This window comes from Mustelus asterias, chromosome 7 (assembly GCF_964213995.1).
Source record: "Mustelus asterias chromosome 7, sMusAst1.hap1.1, whole genome shotgun sequence".
Taxonomy (NCBI): domain Eukaryota; kingdom Metazoa; phylum Chordata; class Chondrichthyes; order Carcharhiniformes; family Triakidae; genus Mustelus; species Mustelus asterias.
The window spans coordinates 71,998,137-72,025,952 of NC_135807.1; the positions used below are offsets into that span (position 1 = coordinate 71,998,137).

The window sequence follows — 27,816 nt, forward strand, 5'->3', positions numbered from 1 at the left end:
TCTTTGTATCCCATGAGCCTTAACCTTCTTAACCAACCTGCCATGTGGGACTTTGTCAAATGCCTGACTGAAATCCATACAGACGACATCCACGGCCCTTCCTTCATCAACCGTTTTTGTCACTTCCTCAAAAAACTCCACCAAATTTGTAAGGCACGACCTCCCTCTTACAAAACGGGGTCCCCCCGTGACCCCGCAGCCTCTCCGTCCCCCCGTGACCCCGCAGCCTCTCCGTCCCCCCGTGACCCCGCAGCCTCTCCGTCCCCCCGTGACCCCGCAGCCTCTCCGTCCCCCCATGACTCCGCAGCCTCTCCGTCCCCCCGTGACCCCGCAGCCTCTCCGTCCCCCCGTGACCCCGCAGCCTCTCCGTCCCCCCGTGACCCCGCAGCCTCTCCGTCCCCCCGTGACCCCGCAGCCTCTCCGTCCCCCCGTGACCCCGCAGCCTCTCCGTCCCCCCGTGACCCCGCAGCCTCTCCGTCCCCCCGTGACCCGCAGCCTCTCCATCCCCACCCCTTCTCCAAACACCTCTGTTTTCCTACAGCATCTTCACCATCGCTGGTGTTTGCTAATGCTTCCAATCACAGCCTGTTTCTCTCCCCCATTAGTGAGCCTATCAGCGGCAATTGCTGAGAGGAATGGCCTGTGATTGGAGGAGCAGCCTCTTGCAGTACCTGTAACTTCACTTCACTGAGCTGACTGGTATTTTAAACAGTGTCTTTGGGGCCAGATTCCCAGTTATGGACTGTGTGTTGGATAAGCCTGCACCAGATATATTACATTGACCTGTTGGACACACTATTAATTACTGAGATATCAATGCAAATCGATTTAAATAAACCATAGTGGAAATCTTTGTAGATGCATGCAGGGGGAAATATCCTGTTTAGAAATTGTCGATTCCAGCTATTATATATTACGTGCCCCCATGATTAACGTCAAGGAAGGATCAATATCTCCCTGTAACCAGTCTTAAACAAGAGCTGCTGGGCTGACAGATATCAACCAGTGTCTGGAAGAGAATGAGCCAGATCCCATAGATCTCCCAAATTACTCAATTAGGTAACCTATCTCATTCAATATCACCTTGATCCAAAGTGAACCAATGATTTCCTGTCTTATCTTTTTATTTGCTCGATTTCCAATTATGGAGAGTTTTAATAATAGCGGCAATGTATTTCTATAGTGTCTTTCAAGTAATAAAACGAACCAAGGTGCTTCCCAGGAAGGTTATAAAGCAACGTTTGACATCGAGGCACATAGAGAAATAACAGGGCAGATGGTCAACAGCTGGATTGAGCAGGTAGATTTTAAGAAAGATCTTAAAGAAAGGTAAAGAGAGAGAGATATTTAGGGAGGGGATTCCAGAAATTAAGTCCTCAGCTGCTGAAGCACAGCCTGAACAATAAAAATTGAGGAAACTCAAGAGACCAAAGGTAAAGGAGATTTCAGAGGATTGTGGAGCTGAAGGGGATTATCGAGATAGGGAGGGGCAAGATCATGGGTAGATTTGAAAGCAAGGATGAGAATTTTAAATTCAATTTTTTCACACAGAGGGTGGTGAGTGTCTGGAACAAGCTGCCAGAGGTCGTAGTAGAGGCGGGTACAATTTTGTCTTTTAAAAAGCATTTAGACAGTCACATGGGTAGGATGGGTATAGAGGGATATGGGCCAAGCGCGGGCAATTGGGACTAGCTTAGGGGTTTAAAGAAAAGGGCGGCATGGACAAGTTGGGCCGAAGGGCCTGTTTCCATGCTGTAAACCTCTATGACTCCATGACTATGACTAAGGTATTGCTGGATCTGACCTGAGTTCTCATCTCTCTAGTTTCTCCCCTCATGCCCTCTCCAAGCTCATCCTGTCCATGAGAGGCAGATCAAGTTCAATGTGGAGAAATGTGAAATGATTCATTTTAGTAGGAAGAAGATGGAGAGACAATATTAAATAAAAGATATAACTCTAAAGCAGGTGCATGAGCAAAGGGGCCTGTGCCTAAATATACATGTAATTAACGGTGGCAGGATGGGCTGCAAGAGTAGTTAATAAAGCATACTGTATTCTAGACTTTACTACTTGGGGCAGAGAGTACAAGAGCAATGTTGAACTTGTACAAGACACTAGTTTGGCCTCAGCTCGAGTATCATGTCAAGTTCTGGGCATGGCACTTTGGGATGGGTATGAAGTCATTGGCGAGAATGCAGAAATTATTTGTAACAATGGTTCCAGCGATGAGGGACCACAGTCATGCAGATAGATTGGAAAAGTTAGGACTGTTTTCCTTGGAAGAAAGAAGGCCGAGAGGAGATTTGATACAATTATTCAAAATCCTTTTCCACCTTCTCTGTCTGCAGCCTCTGATATGGTTGACCACACCATCCTGCTCCAACACCTCTCCACTATCATCTGACTGGGTCAGCTCTCACCTGGTTCAATTCTAAACTACCTAATTGTAGTCAGGGTATCACTCCCTAGCCTTTTATTCGTGCTCCTGCACCTTTACCTCAGGTGAGATCTCCAAGGATCTATCATTTTTCTGCTACTATTTCTCATCTGTCTGCTGCCCTTTAATCATCTAAGAGGATAGCAATAGTTTTCACATCTACATTGCCAACACACAGCTCTACCTCACCACCACCTCTCTCAACTCCTTCGCTGTTGTTAAATTGTCAGATTGCTTAGCCGACATCCAGTACTGGATGAGCAGAAATTTCCTCCAATTAAATATTGGGAAAATCAAAACTATTGTTATTATTCCCTCTCCAAACACTTCATAATCTAATTCTGACGCTTACAGCATTCTCCTTGCTCCATCATTGGTGGCTTCAATTGCTTTCTCTAAGCTCTGGAATCCCCTCCCTACACCACTCCACCTCATTTTCCTTCTTTTAGAAACTCACTAGAAATGGTGTGGTGCCCTTCTGCTCTTCCTTCTGTATAGTAATGAAGCTTCCACCTGCATGAAGCAGGATCTTCAGATGCAACAAGAAGGTCTTAAACCAATGGGACTCCAGACGAAGGGTGGCACAGTGGTTAGCACTGCTGCCTCACAGCGTCAGGGACTCGGGTTTAATTCCCGGCTTGGGTCACTGTCTGTGTGCAGTCTGCATGTTCTCCCCATGACTGCGTGGGTTTCCTCTAGGTGCTTCAGTTTCTTCCCACAGTCTGGTGAGGTGGTGAGGTGGATTGGCTATGCTAAATTCTGCCTCAGTGAACCTGAACAGGTGCCGGAGTGTCGGATCTTCACAGTAACTTCATTGCAGTGTTAATGTAAACCTACTTGTGACTAATAAATAAACTTGAAGTATTTCCTGACCAGCATCCCAAATTGGGGCACTAAGAAGGTGAAACTCAACTCCAAAACTTTCTGTTCCATCATAAGCAGCTGATGATTGCTGTGTGATTTCTAGGCACTTAACATTTTTTTGATAGTTTGGTTGCTCTTTTACTCATGACTGCATCGTCAAATATTGCTTAATATTTTATTAAATCCATTTTGGAAGACTAGGTGGCATATTTAACTAAAACGTGGTCCCTTCATCTCACAACTGTGGCTTCCAATTCCTTACAGAAGATTTCAAAGTGGCTTAAGAGAAGTATAGTTTAAACTGGGATTACTGGCCTTCAGCTAAATTGACAACAACCAAAATTAAATTGTGAAATAAAACCATTTTAAAAATATTCTTAAATAAACTCCATCTTACGTAATAAGAATGGAGGAATTGGAAAGTTCTAGTCCAAGAATTGTAGGATAGATACAATGAAAAATACTTCAAGCAGTATATAACTTTGGATTCTCTTTGTCTCTTCTCTCCACAGCTCATTGGTTTTGTTTATGCCTGCTATGTGATCAGCGTTTTCACTGAGGAAGAGGACAGCTGTAAGTACTGAAAACACACCCGTCTCTGGATCACTCCAGGGTGAGACATGACTTTGCAATAATGACTAATTTGTCTTAGATTCACACTACATCGCGCCAATCACGCATCAAATTAGTGAGAGTTTTCTTTAGCCACTGCCTCTTTTTTTGATGCTGTCCAGCTAATACCATAACTGGAATATTATGTAAGATGTGTCAGATTTCCATGAGTCAAATTGAGTGAGGGATGTGAAGAAGACATGGTTACCAGCCATCTTTGCTTTCATAAATTCATGCACTGAGAAGTGTCTCAAAAACTGAGGAAAACAAATGTTTCCTGTTCACAATCTCTGATTCAATGCCGCTCCTGTGTCTTACTGATATTATCTGGGTAGTCTTGATCCGTTGCAATTGAGTACAATATTCCTGAGCTAGGCACAGTTCATATTCTTGATTGTTATTCATTCTTGCTAGATGTATACCTGTTTGGATGACGGAGACGGGATCCTACTTTACATTCAACAAACATGCATACAGTTCGATTGTGGGAAAAGTTCATGGGATGCAGCTTTTAACATAAGTGGACCACAACCAATGGATCATTCCCTGCTTATCCTTTCCATTGATTTTTAGGCGACTGATCATTTATGACCCTTTCTACTCCCCAGCAATGAACTTCATTCATTTAACAAGACATTTCTGTACAAAAAGATCCATGCTGGTTAATAGTTTTGTTTACCACTTGTGGCAGTCAGAAATGTGTTGGTGATGAGAGTCCATCACTCACGCAAGTCAAAGGCCAGCTCAGTGTCTCCCCAAAGCAGAAAATAAATGAAGATATGTAGACAGGCTTGAAAACTAGATAAATGTTTTCCAGGTGATAAGCATCTTAAATAAATAATTTGCACTGAACTTTTACTGAGGCAGTCAGGTTATGAAAAAGATAATACCACATTGATCTGTGTAAGTTATGACAATAGAAATGTGGGCATAAATGATGTGAATTGTGATGCTATACCTCATGCATGTCATTTGTACATAAGTGCCAGTGGAAGTATCATGATGTAGGAGATGGTCCCTTCAATCCGGAACACAGACTGGAAATTTAATAGGGAACTGAATGTGGATGGTGGAACTGACTCATATCCCTCGATGAAAATATTGTTGCTTCTATCTCAGCACCATCAATTCTGGATTTCTGACTCCATAATATCTAGAGTTGCGTTATTTCCTCTTGGTTTAAGTATATGTTCAATGTACCCTTAAACCCAATATTGAACTTCTGTCAATGCTCTACCCTGACTGCGATTCTCCCATCCAGCTGTGCTAATTTTTTCATACAGTGGGTCGGGAGAATCTCGCAGCAGCCGATTCGTGGGGTTTGCGCGAGCGTTCGTGCCCCGCTTGCATCTCCCAGCGCCAGATGTCCGCGGAGTTTGCTCCGCGCCAGAAATCAGCACTCTGGCAGTGCCAGCCTGTGCCCCCTGGCATTAACCAAGGGGCAAAGTGCCAATGCCCAGGGGCACCTTGGCAGTGCCCATTGGGCATGGGGCGGTGCGAAGGGGGCAGGGCATATGGGTGGGCGGGCCTCGGGGGCAGGGCCTTAGGGGCGATCGGAGGGGGTAGAGGGTCCCGCTGCCATGCTGCAGTCAGGATTATGGGGAAGAAGGGAGGCCTGCGATCAGAGCGGGCTGGGTTGGTGGGGGGCATTGGTGTAAACCAGGGGAGGAGTGCGGTCAACCTGCTCACGGGGGATCGGCACTGTGGGAGCGGGGTAACTATCGTGGTTGGGTGGGTGGGTGCTGGAGATCAGGACGGGCCGGGAATGGTCAGGGGCAGTGATTAGGCTGTGGGAGGAGGAGGGAGGGTGGAGAGCTGGCATTGTGGGGGTTGCGGGGCTGGTCAACGATCAAGCCAGCCAGCAATCGGGAACCGTCTAGTCCGGGGCCACAGTGCACGCGCTGATCTCAGCGCTGACAGATCAACATGCACAGTGGCCCACTCAGCGCACTGATTGCAGCCTCCCCAGTGGGAAAAGGCCCCACCCACTGGAATTTAATGATATTCACGCTGGTGGCCTCTGCAGTGTGCAGAGTGTGGGAGATTCTTTTCTGAACTCCCACTGAAAAAACTAACGTGAATTACTCCAGTTTTCATGCGAATTCGACACTTAGAATTTTTTTTCTCCTTAGTGGTAAGAATGTGTGAGCTGCTGCATTCCAAAAACATCTAATCTCCTGAAAACGATATTAACATAGATAAAGGAAATGATGAAGAGAAGTCAGTGTTGGTAACTGAGCAGTGGACATCATGTGTCACTTTTGGTAGAAGAAATAAGGAGAGAATTCATGGTACTTTCATCCTAGGTCAATGGTGGTGATATTCATAGAATCCCTACAGTGCAGAAGGAGGCCATTCGGCCCATCAAGCCTTCACCGACAACAATCCCATCCAGAACTTATCCCCGTAACCCCCCATATTTACCCTGTGATTCCCCTGACACTAAGGGGCAATTTACCATTGCCAATCCACCTAACCCACACATCTTTGGACTGTGGAAGGAAACCGGAGCACCTGGTGGAAACCCATGCAGACACGGGGAGAACATGCAAACTCCACACAGACAGTCACCCAAGGCTGGAATTGAACCCAGGTTCCTGGCGCTGTGAGGCAGCAGTGCTAACCACTGTGCCACCCCAAACTGCTCTATTCCCTTAGCATAAAACAGGTTTGTAGCGAGTTAGCAGCTGATTTTTCACTAGGCTGTTCTTCCCACTGAATTTCACTCCTTTTGGAGATTGGTTTCCTAGTTGCACTTTCACCTTTCCCTGTTTAAAAGTAAAAACCTTGCTAAGATTTCCCGAGTCCATGGGAAATAACTGCTGTGTGAAAAATTGACTGCTGGTTCACTGTAAGCCCATTTGGTGCTGCTGACAAGACCACTTTCACCTCCCAAGGGTAGAATTCTCCCACACCTCTGCCAGGATGTTCTGTGGTGGGCAGAGGGGGGAGCAATTCAGTGAGAGGTCCAAAAATGGTTTTACACCAGCATGAATATCACTGGTGGCTGCCATCTTGGATCAGGAAACCCACTGGAGCTTGGCGTGTAATTGATTTGTATCCTGCCAATGAGATGCAGCTGAAAGCCCGACCAGAAACTTCCACCCCATGCCCGATTCTCTGTGTCGCCAGCAGGAAAACATACCTGTCCAGGACACGTTTGGAACTACGTGCTGCGTAGGAGTCGGACTTACTTGAAGAATGCCTGGGGCTGCCTCCCGAGTTCAGGATGCAGGCCACAAGCTACCCTGCACCCTGGAATCCCACAGCAGTGCATGGGGGGGGGGGGGGCGTACATTTCAGGTGGATATTCCAGCTTCAGTGTCATCGAGGTGATCCGACTTCCAGCCTCAGTGTGTTCCTGGAAATCCTTCTTCTTTTTCAGCAGCTCCATCTTCTTTCTTCAATGATGGGTCAGTGATATATTTTAAATATAGCATCGAAATATGACGTGGGACATGTCCAATCAATCTCATCCCACCACGGAATACGTGCAAAACTCCCGGATTCATAATTAATGAGGTCGGGATCAGAAGATATGTCATAGTTTCTCATCGGCCTGCACAGCGGGAAACATTCCCCACCCCCGACACGGGAATTAGCCCCAGTGTTTTTTAAAGTTTATTTATCAGTGTCACAAGGAGGCTTACATTAACACTGCAATGAAGTTACTGTGAAAATCCCTTAGTCGCCACACTCCGGCACCTGTTTGGGTACACTGAGGGAGAATTTAGCATGGCCAATGTACCTAACCAGCACGTCTTTCAGACTGTGGGAGGAAGCCAGAGCACCCGGAGGAAACTCACGCAGACACGGGGAGAGGAGCATCCCACCCAGGCCCTCCCCACTGCTCTATCCCCATAACCCCATGCATTTATCCTGCTAGTCCTCCCAACCTACACACCTTGGGACACCAAGAGGCAATTTAGCATGGCCAATCCACCTAACCTGCACACCTATGGACTGTGGGAGGAAACCGAAACACCCGGAGGAAATCTACACAGACACGGAGAGAATGTGCAAAATCCAAGGCTGTGACCCAAAGCTGTAATTGAACTCTGGATCCCTGGTGCTGTGAGGCATCAGCGCTAACCACTGTGCCATCGTGCCGCAGATGGGAGAATTCTGCTGAAGTTATTTGATATTTTTTCCCCATGTCACAGCAAGCAGAAACTAAAAGCTGTTCCTTCTTTCCACTGCAGCAATCTTCTTTATTTTTAAAATGTTTCAGTTGTTCATCAAGATAAATGATGCAATGAAAACCCGCTTCCTACTCCTCATTAATGATGTGCACTCACCAAACCTCACAAGATCGTCCCTTGTGTAACAGTGCAATTATTTCCAACCCCACACCAAATATCCATATGCATTCCATTTAAAATAAAAGGAGTGTGGCCTTCATTAAGACCTTCCAAGATAATGGCTAAGAGTAATATCACATGGACATGTCAGATGCTCATCTATTTATATTGCTGGCAGTGATTTCTAGCCTACTGAGCTTTTAATACAATTGCATCTAATGTGTCAAGGTAATGTAAAAATCAATACAGTTTTTTACCAACATCAAAGTTATCAGCTATGAAAGTTTAAACTGTACATATAAACAAAATTAGTGTACTCTGACAATTACAATCATAACTCCTATTTATACCAGGAAGAGGCAATAAAATTCTTTGGAGTGATTTTTTTGATTTTATTAATAGTGAATTGACTTACTTAATGACAAAACTTGTACGTTTTTATCAGATCTATTCAATGAAGAGACTTCCTTACATGATATTAGAGTCTGGTCCACAAAATTATATCAAAAATTTAATATGCAAAGGAGTTTTGTAAGCGATCAGATTCTTGCTCAAACTGATACTTAGAACAAGGATTTTATTACATGGAAACTCTTGCTACAGTTTTATATCAAGTAGCAGAGACGGGAAATCCACTTAGTGGATTGTACACTGAGGTACATTTGCTAGTTTGGTTTGTAATATAATATGTGGCTCTTTAGGTTTCTCTGATGGATCATTGCATTAAAACAATGATGTACATAACCAGAAGGAACTGACAGTTGGTGTAGAAATATCACAGAGTCCACATGGGGAAATTGACAGATAAATTCACAGAGCTTGAGCCAGAATCAGGGTCAGATCAGCTGAAGCAGTTAAAGGCAGTTAGATCAACAGTTAGTTCTTAACTCTGCCAGCTTCAGATATGTCTTAAGAGAACTCACCATTCAACCAGCGAAAAGTACCCAATCGGACAGTGCTTACAGACAGCGGACAACTACAGAAGAACCTCCAGATCTTTTCCAAGCCACCAGACCTGGTTGTATCTAGTTTTTTTGAGAGTGACTAAGATTCTGTTATTACTGTTTTGGCACTAAATGACCCTTATCTTTATTTGAACAACATTTCAGTCGAACCATCCTTTAATTAAAATTGTTACTGGTTTAGTTAAAGTTCCCGGTTGGTTGAATAAAATAAGTTGTTAATTATTCACTTAAAGCCACCTTTAGGAAGGAGCACTGTGTACAGTTCTGGACACCCTATCGTAGAAAGGACATTATTAAGCTAGAAAGAGTGCAGGAAAGATTTACTAGGATGCTACCGGGACTTGATGGTTTGAGTTATAAGGAGAGTCTGAATAGACTGGGAATTATTTTCTCTGGAGTGTAGGAGGCTGAGGGGTGATCTTATAGAGGTCTATAAAATAATGGGGGGCATAGGTCAGCTAGATAGTCAACATATTTTCCCAAAGGTAGGGGAGTCTAAAACTAGAGGGCATAGGTTTAAGGTGAGAGGGGAGAGATACAAAAGGGTCCAGAGGGGCAATTTTTTCACACAGAGGGTGATGAGTGTCTGGAACAAGCTGCCAGACGTAGTAGTTGAGACGGGTACAATTTTGTCTTTTAAAAAGCATTTAGACAGTTACATGGGTAAGATGGGTATAGAGGGATATGGGCCAAAGATGGGCAATTGGGACTAGCTTAGTGGTTTAAAAAAAGGGCCGGCATGGACAAGTTGGGCCGAAGGGCCTGTTTCCATGCTGTAAACCTCTATGACTAAATCAGATCCTCCGCTGAGACTGCACCTCAGGCTTTCGTTTCACTCCTTTCCTGTCATGATCACTGCACTCTTTCAGGGTGTTAGCTGAAGGTTAACTGCATCTCAGAATTTCTTAAAGTCTTTCAGATTTATGTTCACTTTAAGTACTGTCTTTTAAGCTCTGCCGTAAAACCACATGTAATCAGATCACTTGTATTCCAAGCCAGCCACGCTCGCCACAAGACCGGAAAATCCCGCCTGAGGTCAACGAACCATTGTATGGTTCTGTCCCGCCTGCTACAATTCCTGTGGTGAGCGAGGCAGGAAAATTCCACCCAAAAAGATCAAACTTCTTTCTCTTAAAAGCAGGGTTCACAAAAACATATTGACCTGTTTATTTTGTGCATTAGTATCATACCAAGCTAGAATTTCCCCCCACTGCTGAAATCAAACCAAAATACTTATTCTTAAATTGAGCAGTCACTGGGGTTTCAGAAGATATTTTAATAAACTATTTTTTCTGATTTATTTTGTCTTGTGCTGTCCATACTTTTCTCCGTGTTCCCCACAGAACAGGCAGAAATAACTTACTCCACTGCTTCCATTGGCAATTTACTGATCATCTGCCTGTGGAAAAATACCTGCAGTTATTTTGTCTGTTGCACTTTTCAACTTTCAAATGCTTTTGTTAAAAATTAGAAGGTGCACTAAATACATTGGCTGTCTGCAAGGAACCTATCTTCCTCTGGCTTAGAGGCAAGGGGTGGAAAATGTGTGGAAGCCACAGCAAAATGTCCCCTGGGTAGTTAGTTAGCAAGTAGTGGATGGTTGATGACCCTGTCTGCATTGTTCAGTGTCATTGTGCTTGATGTCTTGTGCTTCTTTGTTTAAGGGAAGCAATTAATGCTCATGGCATCAATCTAAATAGTAATGTCTTGTCAAACAACTGCTAAGAAACGCCTAATTCAAAGTCTTTGGCCATGCTTACACAAAGCAAACTTTACAAGCGATTTGAGTTGTAATTGACGACGGAAACCATGGTAGAATTTTACCAGGGAGGTTAAAGTCAAGCTGCCACAGGGGCTGCTGTCACAGTTCAGGACAGTGGCCAACCCCCAAGGCTGTTCAATCAGAGGATCAGCCATTTCAGCAGCACCCCTGCCATTTATCATCCCTGTGCTCAGTAACCTGCATTGGCTCCTGGTCAAGTAATGCCTTGCCTTTAAAATTCTCATCCTTATTTCAAATCCTGCCATGGACTTGCCCTTCCCTTATTTCTGTAATCTCCTCCAGCTCCACAAGCCTTTGATATGTTTTGCTCACCTCTTGTGCAACCCCAATTTTAATCACTCCACCATCATCAGTGCATGCGACAATAGTGTTTCCCACCTTCAGGATGCACAGAAGCAACTTAGCAAAACAGCGCCTTCCAAACCTGTGTTCTCTACCACAAAGAATGACAAGGACAACAGGTGCATATGAAGATTAGGCTCTAAGTTTCCCTCCAAACCACACACAATGTTGACTTGGAAAAATATTGTCACTAGAAACAGAGAAATGTTTGGAAAAAGATGAGTGAAGTCATGACCAAGAGTTTTGAAGAAGAGAGAAAGAAAGATGGAGGGGTTTGCGGGGAACATTCCAGATGGTGGGTCTGAGTGTATGAAGGCTTTGTGATGGAAGGCTAAGGCAGTGGTGCATAAAGGCATATTTGCAGAAACCAAGCTGAAGAAACTAGCAGATGTTGTAATGGGTCTGGAAGGGATATTAGCAAGATATCACGAGAAGGAAAATGTGTCATGTGATCCAGTCTTAGTTTCACTTTTGCTTTGAGCAGAACACGCACACAATATGTTGGTGTTTCCAAGTTTTATACCTGTGTTGTCACATGTCAGGCCAAATGGTGGGAGTTACACGTAGTGTGACATGAACCCAAGATCCCGGTTGAGGCTGTCCTCATGCGTGCCAAGTTTGATAGCCAAGTTCCACACGCATGAGGACGGCCTCAACCGGGACCTTGGGTTCATGTCACATTACGTGTAACCCCCACCATTTGGCCTGGGTTTGCAAAATCCTACTAACTATCTTCGCTTGAGACAATTCACACCTCTTTTAACCTGTGACTATCCCTCTCTCCACTCGCATTGTTTGCACCTGTAAAGACTTGATTACCTGCAAAGACTCGCATTCCAACCATTATCTTGCAATTGAGTCTCTTTTTATATATGCTGTGTTTGTGAACCCAACTCTCCACTCACCTGATGAATGAGCAGCGCTCCGAAAGCTTGTGATACTAAATAAACCTGTTGGACTTTAACCTGGTGTTGTGAGAAGTCTTACTGTGCCTCGGAAATAGAAATGTTACATTGCTGATGCACTGACAGTGTGGAGGAAACACATTGCTTCCAACCCAATGGCTGTAATACGCATAATTAAGTATTTGAGCAAATAGTGCCATTGATGAAAAGTGCACCATCCTCAGCACCTTATGCCTCCAAATACCACTTGCAGTTGCTGTTGTTACTGCTCTGGGAATAAATCTGCTGAACATTGTGAATGGGAATTAATCACCTTGCAGCAGTTTGGTGAAATCTGACATTCCTGCCTGTCGCAAATAGCAGAGTGAATTCCCCTGGAATTATAAATCAAGAAAGACTGACTCTATGAACTTGAGGAGGACCAAAACAACAGTCATAATTTGGGTGTAGTTGGGTTATTGTCCAACATTGGACCGTTTGGCAGGAGGCTCCTTACCAAAGTAGCACACCTCAATAATTTGGGCACCCAAAGTTGGAAAATTGTTCTTTTGATCTTGATTCCAAGAATAAACACTCCATTATCCATCATTGACATCCTTTACCTTGAACAGCACATAATTTTCTTTTAAAAAGGACACAACTTTTCCACCATCCCAAAATAAGTGTAAACATTTCTGCCATCAATACTCATGGATAAACAGACAGAGTGCCTCAGTTTACTGTTTTAATGGAAGCATTGACCTTCTGACAGTTCAGCACTCACTCAGTACTGACCCTGTGACAGTGTTGCACTTACTCAGTATTGACCCTCTGAGTGCGGAACTCCTTCAGTACTGAGCATCTGACAGTGCGACTTTCGCTTAGTATTGACCCTCTGACAGTGCAGCACTCCCTTAGTATTGACCCTCTGACAGTGCAGCACTCCCTTAGTATTGACCCTCTGACAGTGCAGCACTCCCTCATACTGACCCTCTGACAGTGCAGCACTCCCTTAGTATTGACCCTCTGACAGTGCAGCACTCCCTCATACTGACCCTCTGAAATAAACAAAGAACTGAACTGGCAAAAAGGAATGTTCAGAACTGATTGTAGAACCCACTTGCTCCACAATGAATGATTAATAATAACTGGAATCACTTTCCAGGTAGTGGAGAAAGAACTCTGGAATCATTCAAGATGCACTGGATGCTGCCATCGGTCCCTAAGATCAATTTACTTCGTCTTTGTGAAATTGTTTAATGCATCTGTTAAAATAGCTAACCGGGGAATATTGGGCCAACCATGTGCTTTTGTTTTGTTAAGGTGTTGCATTTTTATTTCTAATCAATATTTATCACTTTATATCTGTTTTTCTTCATTCATTTCATTCTTTTAACTTGTGAAACTGTATTTATTTGTCGTTGTGTTGTGGTTTCAGTTGATTTCATAGGAGGACTTGAGTCATACTCCCACCACGCTCCCCAGAAACCTTCCCATGTACAGTTAACGCCTGTTTACCTGTAAGTAAGGTTTAGTGTTTTACTATAACACTACTAATCCCCAGGAATTGAAACTAAGTTCACAGTAAAATACTTAACTGCATCACTTGCTATGCAATTCTAATTCTTAATATTAAGGCATGTCACAGTCAGTCTACTGCCATTGAACCTCATAAATACAAACTCAAAGAGTGCACACAAATAATTCTTATTGGAGGTTCATTTATTAGTGTTTGAACTCACCATATTGCTGGAGCTTCAGACAGGTTTGAGGAAAATATGTGCTATAAGAAAGAATATGTATTAGTTGAGATCATTATAACTGAATCGGTTGTATATAGATGGTATATGATGCTCAAACCACCACTGCTTTAAATGTATATCAGAAATTGCTTCCATTGGTTCATGCTCAAAGAAATATTCAGAACTCCATGCTAATATTTTAAACTAACAACAGAACACTAAAGAACGTAATCTGTTATATGTTGTTGTACTATCTGTAAACACCTATAAATAGCTAGGACTCCTTAGCTAGGAACTAACGTTATGTGTAAATGTCCCAGGGGTCCACATTTCACAGCTGCAATAGACACCGAAGTAATGTGTACATTACTTTGGTCTCTGTTTTGATAAAGACAGCATGGCAAATTAGGCATAAACAGTTTCTGATCTCTACAAACTGAAAGTGTGATTATTAAGTGTGATTATTTTCCGGCTGGAGGCCTGTGACTAGTGGTGTTCTGCAGGGCTCTGTATTGGGACCTCTGCTGTTTGTGATTTATATAAACGATCTGGAAGAAGGTGTAACTGGGGTGATCAGTAAGTTTGCGGACGACACAAAATTGGCAGGACTTGCAGACAGTGAGGAGCATTGTCAGAGGCTACAGAAGGATATAGATAGGCTGGAAATTTGGGCAAAGAAATGGCAGATGGAGTTCAATCCTGATAAATGCGAAGTGATGCATTTTGGTAGAAATAATGTAGGGAGGAGCTATACGATAAATGGCAGAACCATAAAGGGTGTAGATACGCAGAGGGACCTGGATGTGCAAGTCCACAGATCCTTGGAGGTGACGTCACAGGTGGAGAAGGTGGTGAAGAAGGCATATGGCATGCTTGCCTTTATAGGACAGGGCATAGAGTATAAAAGTTGGGGTCTGATGTTGCAGATGTATAGAACGTTGGTTCGGCCGCATTTGGAATACTGCGTCCAGTTCTGGTCGCCACACTACTAGAAGGACGTGGAGGCTTTGGAGAGAGTACAGAGGAGGTTTACCAGGATGTTGCCTGGTATGGAGGGGCTTAGTTATGAGGAGAGATTGGGTAAACTGGGGTTGTTCTCCCTGGAAAGACGGAGGATGAGGGGAGACTTAACAGAGGTGTATAAAATTATGAAAGGCATAGATAGGGTGGACGGTGGGAAGCTTTTCCCCAGGTCGGTGGTGACGTTCACGAGGGATCAGAGGTTCAAGGTGAAGGGGGGGAGGTTTAACACAGATATCAGAAGGACATATTTTACACAGAGGGTGGTGGGGGCCTGGAATGCGCTGCCAGGCAAGGTGGTGGAGGCGGACACACTGGGAACATTTAAGACTTATCTAGATAGCCATATGAATGGAGTGGGAATGGAGGGATACAAAAGAATGGTCTAGTTTGGACCAGGGAGCGGCACGGGCTTGGAGGGCCGAAGGGCCTGTTCCTGTGCTGTATTGTTCTTTGTTCTTTGTAACAACATCTGGGAACCAATAAAACAACAATAGCCTATAGCAGATTGATATTCCTAAAATATTTGTAATAGTAGCAGCTTTAATCTTAGTTACAGCAGGCGAAGGCCAGGATTTTCCCACTGTGCAGTGAGATTTCCTGTGGCGGATGCAGAGAGTCATTGGCCACTGGCAGGATCTTCTCACCAAAGTCTATGGGCTGTTGCCTGGCTCGCCCATCCCACCATCTGGGAACCCACTGCAGGTGGTTGGCTTCGGCAAGACCGGAAGTTTCCGGCAGCAGGAAGGGCTGGACATCCTGCCCATATTAATGAAAATGGAAACACTCTTGTGTTTTCAGAAGGCTGCTATAGAATCATTAATGCCATTCATTTACCAAGCTGTGTGGTACTGTGTGACTCTGATCACTTCTAGAATGCAGAGTGACCTTGCTGTGGCTGATAATGGGAAGTGCAAACACTGGTGCTGTTTCCAAAGCTACCTTTAACTCAAAGGGTTAAAGCATACTGTGGATGGAGAGTGGTAGAAATTTTCTTGACCAACCTATAGGGGAGATTTTAACCCACCTTGTATAGCATGAATGGGGTGGTACTGTTAAAAAATGCTTCTGTGTAATTACTATCCCATTCCCACTGCTTTCCCTCTAGCTACCATTTTAACCACGCAGTTTTTAAATCTGCCAGAAAAAGGTGGAGCCTCATGAATGTGTGCAAATCAGGCTGGGCCCTGTGATCTCATTAGGATTTCTGAATGAATTTAATGCAGAATTGCCAAATCCTGAGCCAGTGCCCAAAACCGAATAGGATTGATTCCTCAGGAACACAGAAAGCACTATGCATTGGAGGCAATTGAATGAGAGAAATCCATGTGTTATCATGCTGTATGGAGGAGAGTTTTCAGCTTCCAGATTACTTTGAGATTCTTTGATTTACCTACCTTGTTAAACTCTCAGCTTATCCTGGGTGCCAGTATAGCCACATTAGTTTGGATGGAGAAGAAGATGGAGCAAGACAAGCAGTAGCAGCCTCAGCAAACAGCTGGTGAGCCTAGAAGAGCACAGCCAGTGAATGGGCTGTACGGAGGTGGCTTTACCCAGACCAGAGGATCTATCGGTGAAGAGTCATTTTTCCTGGTTGTATCCGGACACCAGTTTCTTCAAGCAGACTGTTACTACCTCTGTAGCCTAGACCAGACCTGCTGCACCAGATAGTCACTCTGTGTTAGGAGCTGTCAAAATCATCGTGAGAAGTTTAACAAGTAAACTGTGTTTACCCCAGTCCAACGCCGGCATCTCCACATCAAAATCATCGTGGGCATGTTTTCAGTGGAGGGGAGCACATAACATATGACTGCTTACTAGCCCATCGCATTTCTGCCCATCCCAATCCATACCCATTGAACCTTAGGTAGGCAGGTGCTGAAATCAGCACCCCCTGCCATTTTGAATAAATAATTAATAGTCAATAGAGCTTGTTAATAAGCTAATTGACTTGATTATTATAATAAGCAAAATGCTGTGGGTGCTGGAATCTGAAACAAGAACAGAGAATGCTGGAAAAACTCAGCAGATCTGGCAGTCTCTATAGAGAGCAGAGTTAACATTTTGATCCTGCTTAGCTATTCATCAGAACCTAAATATTATGATGCCCACTTCATAACATTGTTGGCGCGGGTAGGCAGGCAGGAGTTGGAAATCTGATTTTTAACAAAGCTGGTTAAAAGGCAGGAAGGAAGTGGGACTACTTCCTTCGGGAGTCTGGACTGTATGCCAGGCCACTAAAATCCACCTTCCAAACCCCCATTCCACACCCCCCTCAATTCCAGTTGCCACCACCCCCCCGCCCCCCCCCCGCCCCAAGGCTCCTTGGTCCTTCTACATTCAAAGTCCTGACTTAGCCATCTCTGGAAATCATGTTGTCTTCATGCTGGAACCTACTTGCAGTCCTAACAGTGCCCGCCACTGTGTTCAGGAGCTGCTGGGACTATTAGAGCTCCCCACCAAACAAGATTGGCCAGCAGCTCTCAAGGTTCCACATATCCTCTCATTGGGGAGTGGCAAGTTTCATCCCAGGGCCTTAAGCAAGGTGGCTAATGAGGTAGTAGAAGCGTTGGTGTTAATTTTCCAAAATGCACTAGATCCTGGAAAGGTTCCATCAGGTTAGAAAGTAGCAAGTATAACCCCTCTGTTCATGGGAGGGAAGCAGTTAGCTTGAGGCCTTTCATGAGGAGCATATTAGAATCGGGCATTGGTTAGTTCAATTGGCTGGACAGCTGGTTTATGATGTGGAGCGATGTCAACAGCATGGGTTCAATTCCCGTACTAGCTGATATTACCCATGAAGGCCCCGCCTTCTCAGCCTTGCCCCATGCCTAAGGTGTGGTGATCCTCAGGCTTAATTACCACCAGTCAGCTCTCTCCCTCAAAAAGGGAAAGAGCAGCCTCTAGGACTTTGGTGGTTTTTATTAGAATCGATGATTAAATAGGTTATAACTGCAACTTAGAAAAAGCCAAGGTGATCGTGAAGAGTCAGCATAGTTTTGTGAAACAGAAGTCATGTTTAACCAATTTATTGGAGTTTGTTGAAGGAATGACATCTGCTGTGGATAAAGGGAAGTCTGTACATGTACTGTACTTGGATTTCCAGAAGACATTCGTAAAGGTGCCACATCAAAGGTTATTGCAGAAAATAAGAGCTCATGGTGTAGGGGCCAACATATTAGCCTGGATAGAAGATTAGCTGGCTGACAGAAAACAGAGTGTGTACATAAATGGGTCTTTTTTTGATTGGTATAATGTGATAAGTGGAGTCCCACAAAGGTCTATGTTCGGACGTCAACTTTTTACCAATTATAGCAAGAAGGAAGTAGATAGATTCTTGTTAGGCAAGAGAATCAAAGGTTATCAGGTGTCGATGAGAATGTAGAACTTGAAACATGAACAGATCAGCCATGATCTTATCGAATAGTGGAGCTGTCTTGAGGGGCTGAATTGACTACTTCTGCTCCTGTTTTGGACGTTTGTATGTTCTGCTCTCAGATAATTAAAGCCAACCCAATGTGTTGTGGCTGTATGGTGTGAGGCAAGCTTTTTGTAAAGTCAGTCTATTTAAGACTGACTTTTTGCTGGCAAGATGAGCAGTACACCCCCCCAACACCTGATGTAGAATCATAGATTCCTACAGTACAGAAGGAGGCCATTCAGCCCATCGAGTCTGTACTGACCACAATCCCACCTAGGCCCTATTCCCGTAACCCCACACATTTACCTTGCTAATCCCCCTGAAACTAGGGCTAATTTAGAAACTCACACATATTTGGACTGTGGGAGGAAACCGGAGCACCTGGAGAAAACCAACGCAGACACAGGGAGAACGTGCAAACTCCACACAGACAGTGATGGTCACCGAGGCTGGAATTGAACCTGGGTCCCTGACGCTGTGAGGCAGCAGTGCTAACCACTGTGCCACCGTGCCAACCAGTAATATGCAGGTCGCAGCTCTTAACTTATTCCATTGCACCTTCTAACACTGCCTCATTCCAGGCTGCAACTCAGTCATTTGCATAGCCCAGTCTGCAATGTGCAACTACACTAATCTGCTCCAATGCCCTGTTAGCCAGTATATCACTTTGTCCATTGATACCAACAGCAGTCGGCAAGAATGAATTCAACAGTTTGCAGCCATAGCTGGTCACCTACATGTCCATAGCATCAGTGGCTGATCTCATGTTGTCATCAAGGCACTAGACCTCCAGCCAGTTGCCTTTATAAATTGGAAGGGCTAGCGGTTAATTAACGTGAAATTTGTCTCAAAATGACAGAAGCAGAATCATGCAAGTCTGGGCAAGGTTCTCAGGGCAGCTGTCACAATGAGTTGCTGTGATAGAACTGTTAGTTAGACTTGCCTTGATATATTTCGATTTTTAATATTTTGTGTGACAAGGTGTTGAAAGTGTGAGCTGGTAACATCACAGCAAGACTAACAGGGTGTCTTGAATCTGAGTGAACAGAATAAGCAACTATAAATAACCCCTTAACTAATCTGATTGCAGGTATAAAGGCTGAGAAGCAAGTATAAATTACACTGGGTAAATCCAATGTCAAATCAGGTACAGGCGAGAAATACAGAAAAAGATTGGATTAAAAGAGTAACATATAAGAGAGGAAAAGTTTGCAAAATCTTTAAAATTGAAGAAATGAGGTTTCACATTTATTATAGTTAGTTTATGATGCCAGAAAGATTGATTAGCAGTAATGAAATTACCACAGATCAAAAGGCTATCCAGACTTAAAATGATGCAACATTCAACCACTCCATTAATTAACTCTTCCAGGGGCATGACAGGACATCATCAGGGGATCCCCCAACATAGATCACTCATGACATCCTCCATATTCGTGCCACACCTGAACAACACATGTCTAGTAAGCATCAGGGAACCCATAGGATCATAATGGAATACAACACATAGCTCCTCAAAGGTGGTGTAACAAGAAGGTGTTTCAAGAAGCAGTTAGATATCGCTCTTGGGGGCAAAGGAGATCAATGGATATGGGGGAAAGGCAGGATCAGGCTATTGAGTTGGATGATCAGCCATGATCATAATAAATGGCAGGCCAGGCTCGAAGAACCAAATGACCTGCTCCTATTTTCTATGTTTCCATGACACATCTGAGGCTCCCTATAATGTGTCTCCCATATTGCGTAGGCATGCAGCAACCTGCCTAACCTTGTGTGGTGAACCATAGATGGTTACCACTATAGGTACTTGTACATATGTTACTCTTGTTACTGTTGGGGTTAGGGTTGGGGTGTTCCACCTGTTAGCATTGTTCTGTGGTACACTCCGTTTGGCTCCGCCTTCTTACAGGAGTATAAAGGTCACTGATACTTCCTAGTGGCCCTTAGTCTGGGATAGTATTGTTAAGCAGTATGCTCTATTCTTGTTGTGAATAAAAGCCTTTATTCCCGGGTACGTCCTAGCCTCCCGAGTGAATTAATCGCGCATCACCTTGACATTCAGAGAGGTTTGCATCTGGAGGAGGTTTACTAACTTTAGGGTTCCTACGAGATGCTCCCCTAGTGAGCTCAGAGGTAAAAGGAAAACCTTGTTCAGGAGGTTTTAAAGAAGGAGTCCTAGTTTCTGAAGAAAGTACCATGTGAGAACAGAGTGCTGTTCGTGCCTAATATGACGACAGCCAAAGAAGACATGGAATTGCAGAATAATGGAACGCAGAAAGAAATCATTTTATTTATCATGCCTGAGTTTTTTCTCTTAGACAGCTATACAATTAATCCTTGCTCCTCCCCATAGTCCTGCAAGTACTTCCTTTTCAAGTATATACCCAGTTCCTTTTTGAAAGTTACTGTTGGATCTGTTTTCACCATTCTTTCAAGCAGGTCATTCTGTGATGTTAGTGTACCTTTAAAAGATGTGTTTTTTTTAAATCATGTTCTCTGCAGCTCTCACCTCTGCCAAGTTGTCTGTAGAAGTCCCTTTATTGCTACTTAAATGGGGTTTGATTACTTTTAGTCCAGGATCTTTTATGACCCTGCATTTTTAGGAGGAAGGTCATGTGTTTTGGACAGTTTTTGGCTGGCAGCAGTTTAGTTTAGAAGGGACATCAAGCTGAAAGAAGTGTTTCTCTCTCCCCCTGTTTTTTTTAGAAACTCTGCTAGTTAGCTGAAAGCATGGCTTCTTGCCTTCCTAGAGTAGAAAAACTGCTGTTGGTGGCTCGACCAGAGTCTCTCCCTGGTGTACCGGGAAGCTGTTCTGACTCCAAGCTTGTTGTCTGTGCCCCAAGAGAACTGCAGCATTCATTCAAAGGACTCAGTCCCAGTATCACATGAGCATTAGTCTTTACTGTGTTAAACCTGTGGAAAGGGTTTTTGTCAATGGGAAGCTTCGTTTGATTGGAATATTTTAGATATATTTGTTAAGGATTATACATCATCTTGGTTGTTTTGCTTTTGTTTGTAGTTGATATAAGTTATTGATAATTTTCTTTCCATACATGTTAACTATATTCTTAAATAAGCCTTGTTTGATAAATGCTCCTTAGTGGGTCATTTGAATCATAATTGAAGTGAAACATATCATGATTATCCTAGCCAAATTCAAAGTACAAAGCTTGTGATCCAGGCGGGCTTCGTAAAACATTTTGGAGTTTCTGACCTGAACTATAACAATTCCAAATCATAAAAACTCATCGAGTGACCAAATTTCTCCTTATTCCCCCCCAGACAATTGTCTTGAATCTGCAAAGTATTCCCATAGGGCCTTGTCGCAGGTGAGGTCCTCCACACGGCACAGGGTGCCTGAACAGGTGGTCCCTCCGCCCATTCCGCTCATAGACAGGCCCACCAGCAATATGTAACAGTCTATCAAGTGGTGTGAGCCCCCTTCCACTGCTGTAGAATATCATGGCAACAGGATGAGGCTCTCAAGTGGTCCTTAATTGCCACCTAAAGGTCTTGAGGCTCCCTGACTGAATTGGTTAGTTTGTGGCGGGGGCACTGGGCACTCCATCCCAACCCTTAAATGGCTCTCAAGGAGGTGGCGGGGGAGGGGGATTAAATTCTGACTCTTTAAGTGCTGTTGAAGCTGCATTCACCCATGTAAGTAGAGAGTATGCCAATACATTCTTGACTTGTGCCTTATAAATGGTGAACATTGGGGAGTCAGGGTTCCCAGCCTCGACCTGCTCTTGTAGCCACAGTATTTATATGGCTTGTCCTGTTAATCTCTGTTCAGTGGTAACATCCAGGATGTTGATGGTGTGGGATTCAGTGAAGGTAATTGTCAAGGGAAGCAGTTTAGATTCTTTCTTGTTGTAGCTGGTCATTGCCTGGCATTGTGTGGCACGACTGTTACTTGCCGTTTATCAACTCAAGCCTTTAGCATACAATTAGTTGCAAATGGTATTGGTCACTATTCAACCATCAGTGAACATCCCTCTTTCTGCACTTATGTTGGAGGGAAGGTCATTGATGAAGCAGTCAAAGATGGTTGGGCCTCAGACACTACCCTGAGGAACTCTTGAAGTGACTTGAAGACTTGAACAAGTGGAGAGTTTTCCACCTGATTCCTATTGATTTCAATTCACTCTTACCACACCCTGAAATTCCGTTCTTTCTTCCATATTTAGTCCAAGGCTGTAATGAAGTCTAGGACCTGGGTGACCCTCTGAGAACCCAAACGAAGCATCAGTGAGCAGATAGTACCTGAATAAGTCCTGGTCGATAGCACAATCGGTGACACTTCCATCACTTTGATCGAAAATAGGATGATCGAAGAAAATTACGATGGAATCTGAAACAAAAACAGAAAATGCTGGAAAATCTCAGCAGGCCTAAAAGCCTCTGGGGAGAGAGAATTGAGCCAATGTTTCAAGACTGGATGACTTTTCGGGGTGCTCCAGATTTTACAGCATTTTCTGTTTTTGTGTGAGAGTAGAATGATGGTGAGGTAATTGGTTGGATTGGATTTGTTGTTCTGCTTTTGTGCTTAAGGTATGTCAGGGCAAGTTCCCATATTGCCAGGTAGATACCCAGTGTTGCTTTACTGCAACAGCTTGGCTCGGGATGTGACTAGTTCTGCAGCAAGTCTTGAGTACAACAGCCAGGAAGTTGTCAGGGTCCACTGCTGTAGCCAGTGCCTTGAAATTACGTGGAATGAATTGAATTGGCTAAAGACTGGTATCTGTGATACTGGGGGCTTCAGGAGGCCGAGATGGGTTATCCAGTTGATGCTTTTGGTTGAAACAGGTTGCAAATGCTTCAGGCCTTGTCTTTTGCATTCACTGCTAAACCTTTGCCATTAGGGTAGACTCTCAGAGGCTATTTCCAAGGGCTGAAATGGTTGCTACGAGAGGACACAGGTTTAAGGTGCTGGGGGGTAGGTACAGAGGAGATGTCAGGGGTAAGTTTTTCACTCAGAGGGTGGTGGGTGAGTGGAATCGGCTGACGTCGGTGGTGGTGGAGGCAAACTCGTTGGGGTCTTTTAAGAGACTTCTGGATGAGTACATGGGATTTAATGGGATTGAGGGCTATAGATAGGCCTAGAGGTAGGGATATGATCAGCGCAACTTGTGGGCCGAAGGGCCTGTTTGTGCTGTGGCTTTCTATGTTCTATGTTCTATTTCCAGTGCCATGTTTATTTGACTTCTTTATGGTGGTTTGATACAACAGAGTTGTTTGCTCGGCATTCCAGATATAGCTGAGAGTCAATCACATTACTGTGGATCTAGAATCATGTATAGGCCAGACTGGATCAAAAAACAGATTTCCTTTCCTGAAGGGCATTGGGTTTTTACAACAATTGGTTAGTTTCTTTATCATTATTATTGAGACTAGCTTTTTATTCCAAATGTATTTATGAAAGGAATTTACATTTCCCCAGCTACCATGGTGGAAGTTGAACTTATATCTCCAGAATATTCCTCTAGGCCTCCGAATGACTGGCCTAATATTGCTATGTTACAATTCCCTGTCTTCCTGCTCTGGTTAGCATCCTCCTGACAATAAAAACAACATGATTTCAACATATTTTCTTTCAATTTTTGACAAAAGGCACTCTGGAAACTATTCAACCAATAAAACAAATATCAGTAAACTCCATGAGAGACAGGTTAGCAGTGATTTTGCCAATAACATCACAAATATGGTCATCAGGACACGTCAGAGATACGTCAAAAAGAAACATGATTAAAACTGCCAGGAAAGGGAAAGTTTCATCCCATCATTCTGGTCAGAATTCAAACAGAGATCTCACAAATGAAAGGGTAGGATTTGAACCTCAGTACTTCCAAGTTCTCCATGTAAAATAGTAATATTGACTGAACTTTCATGTCATTCGTTATCTCAATCAACATAAAAGCAAACCCATAATGCATCTGAAAATAATGCATTGCATTCAGTTGCAATGGGTTATAGGTTAAGTTTCCTTAATCGATAACCCATTGCAACTGAATGCAATGCATTATTTTCAGATGCGTTATGGGTTTGCTTCTATGTCGTGGTGCACACGAAGCACCATGTTTGAAATTAGCTGCATGTCACTGAAGATTTGTTTTTCAGGATTACACAAACAATGGAATGTGCATTTGTCCATCACCATGTTTGAAAATTGGGCCGGGAATTGGGGAACATCGTCGGATGATATTCATTTCATGCGGTGCCTGCTTCTTTACGTAACCCTGAAGATGGAAGTAGGGCGTAAGGAGATTGTGTGGGGAGGATCCAACACAGAACAAAAAAAGATACGCTGGGAAAAAGGCTTTAAAATAAATGAATGACCTAAGCAGATGGCATTTAAAATTAGGGTTTTGAAGCCAGGATTAATTATATTAATTAAAATCTGCAGCAAAATTCATTTTGATTAGAAATAAGAGCATATCCCTAGCGAGACTAAATAACATTAAATTGTATTTATTCATAGGCCACAGATAATGAGCTTCTCAGAGTGCCTACTTAGACTGAGTTTCCTTTGAATTTCCCCATAGATAAAGAATTAAGAGATTGAAAACAATTTTATTTTAAAGGCTAAAAACATCTCACTCCAAAAAAATGTTATGAAAAGATTAAAATTGGGTTATATTTATTTGTAGGCCAATAACTGATGAGTTTCCTTCGTTGAGATCTGTTTCTTTTTGTCCTTCTGGACATTTAAATTAATAGCAACAGTTACTCTTCATTTTTCAAAGACCATGTTATTAATGATTGGAGGGAACATGTGAAAAATTAGGTTGCATAATGCAGCAGATCCTACATTGCTCTGATATTATTCATTTATCATTAATTATCAAAAGATCAATGCTTCCTAGTTTCAGCAATGTAGTGGAATTGCACCCTATAGTATAACATAATCAGGGCACTTTTTAGCTCATATTTCATGTTTTTTTTACCGTACCTTTTTTAAACATTTATTCATGCACACGTGGGGGCAATTTTACGCCTGTGTTCACTAAGTGCAAACAGTGATGTAGGAACAAAATCTCACGAGAATCCCCCCCCCCCCCCCCCCACCCAGGTAGGGAATTCCAGCAGCTATTGAAAAACGGGGAGCCGCAAAGGGGAACGCACCGGAGGCACAATGGTAAGTATTGCCCTCAGCAGGGAGAGGGACATGCCCAGGCAGTGCCCTAGCATTGCCCCCTTAAACTCTGGCACTGGCTCCAGGTTGGCACTGCTTGGGGCAGGCCCTCTGGGAGCCCCATTTGTGGGGGAGGGGTTTCCCCTTATTCTTGGTGGGGAAGGGAGTGTTACACTGGTGGTTTTCTGGGGGGAGAGGGTGGGCTTGCCTTTAGACAGGATGCTCTGACCTCTGTGGAGACAGCGTTTCTGGCTCTATCATGCCCCGTCCCACCACTATGATGACGGAAACCAAGCCCCCAGAGAGAAAACTCGGCTGTGCTGCTGAAGAGCTACACACTCATTTTCTCACCCTAGCCAGCATTCTGTGCACAGAGTATAAGATTCCACTCACATTATTATTTTTCCTTTTGGGGAATATTGGGAACATTCCCAAGCTGATTATCAGCTCACTGAACTGCATTATGAATTCTACTCCTGTGATCAACAAGTCTTGGAGTTGGACTTGAACCCCGTGTTTCTGGTCCAGAGGTTGGGATGCCGCCACTGTGCCACAAGACTGCCTTTGCTGTACCTAACTAGATCAGACATCTAACCAAAAGTATTGGTTGGGCCTCCAGTGCTGGTCGGAGTAGGCAGCAGACACATAGCAGGAGAACGGGGGCATGATTCTATTTATTTAGTTAAAAATATCATTGCACACACCTTTTCCCAGCACTATTGATAATTGCTTCAAATATACTATTGTGAGGGCCTTTATTCAATCGTGTTGACAAATTGAGCTGCAGAGGGAAACGGAGTTTTAGAAATTTGGAATAAAAATAGAAAATAGAGATCAGATCAATCAGCAGCTAAAAGCCACAGAGAAGGTTAATGTTTCAGTTGACATTGTTCCCCTGTGCTGGGGCAGTGCTATCTTTAGTAACCTCTCATATATTTCTCTATTCTCTGTAACAGAACCTGGATTACTGCATGGAATTATGATGTCATTGCAATTACGGAGACACGGTTAAAAGTTTAAATTTAAAATTTATATCTTGTAAAATTGCAATGAGCACATCAGATGTACAAGTTTCAAGTATCATTTCAGTCATTATAAAGGAGGGACAGGATCGGCAGCTTAACATTCCGGGATATCATTGTTTTAGATGGGACAGAAGGAGTGGGGGAGTTGCATTGCTGATTAAGGAGCAGATCATAGCTGTGTTGAGGACACATTGGAGGGATTTTGTAGTGAGGCACTATGGGTGGAACCCAGGAATAAGAAGGGTGAAATCACAATGTTGGGAGTGTACTATATACCTCCCAACAGCCCGCAGGAGACAGAGGGGCAGTTGTGTAGTCAGATACTGAAAAGGTGCAAAAAAAGCAGGGTAGTTGTGATGGGTGACTTTAACTTCACCCACATTGACTGGGAATCCCTCATAGCCAGGGGCTCGGATGTGTCCATGTGGGCTTTTTGAAACAGTATGTTGATAATCCAACCAGGGAGGGGGGGGGCCATACTTGTACTGGGGAATGAGTCAGACCAGGTGATCGATGTTTCCACAATTCCATAAGATTTCGGGTAGTCTTGGATAAGAATAAGAGTGGCCCTCGGGTGAGGGTGCTCAATTGGGCGAGGGCCAATTGCATCCAAAGTAGACAGGAACTGGGAACAGGAATTGGGAGGGGCTATTTGCGGGTAAATCCATGTCTGACATGTGGGAGGCTTTTAAAGGCCAGTGATTGACGTGCAGGACAGGCATGTCCCTGCAAAAATGAAGGACAGAAATGACAGGATTCGGGAACCATGGATGATGAGGGAAATTGTAAGCTTAGCCAAAAGGAAAAAGGAAGCATACAATAGGTTTAGCTATCTAAAAACTGACAAAGCCTTTGAGGTGTTCAGTGAAAGTAGGAAGGAACTTAAATGTGGAATTAGGAGGGCTAAAAGGGCCATGAAATGTCTTGAGCAAACAGGGTCAAGGAGAATCCCAAGGCTTTTTATGCATATATTAGGAGCAAGAGGGTAGCAAGAGAAAGAGCAGGCTCACTCAAGGACAAGAGAGGGAGGTTATGCGTGGAACCACAGGAAGTGGGTGAAATCCTTAATGAGTACTTTGTATCGGTATTCACCAATGAGAAGGACATGATGGATGTTGAGTATTCTAAATTGCATTAAGGTAGACAAGCCCCCAGGGGGCCGGATGCGATCTATCCCAGGTTACTTGGGCCTGAACATATAACTTCACATCCTCTTTGACCACAAGCGAGGTTCCAGTGGACTGGAGAATAGCCAACGTTGTTCCCTTGTTTAAGAAAGGAAGCAGGG

The 27,816-nt window shown here is 43.8% G+C and overlaps 1 protein-coding gene across 1 annotated transcript in view; it reads left to right on the forward strand.

The window, feature by feature from the left end:
* Positions 1 to 13,712, forward strand: part of LOC144496112 (sodium/potassium-transporting ATPase subunit beta-1-interacting protein 3-like) — a 417,958-nt gene extending 404,246 nt beyond the window's left edge. Inside the window, exons 5-6 of the mRNA XM_078217085.1 lie at positions 3,814 to 3,874; positions 13,627 to 13,712. Of these exons, the coding sequence (XP_078073211.1) occupies positions 3,814 to 3,874; positions 13,627 to 13,712 (147 nt within the window). The remainder of the gene's footprint in view (positions 1 to 3,813; positions 3,875 to 13,626) is intronic.
* The last annotated feature ends 14,104 nt before the right edge of the window (positions 13,713 to 27,816 follow it).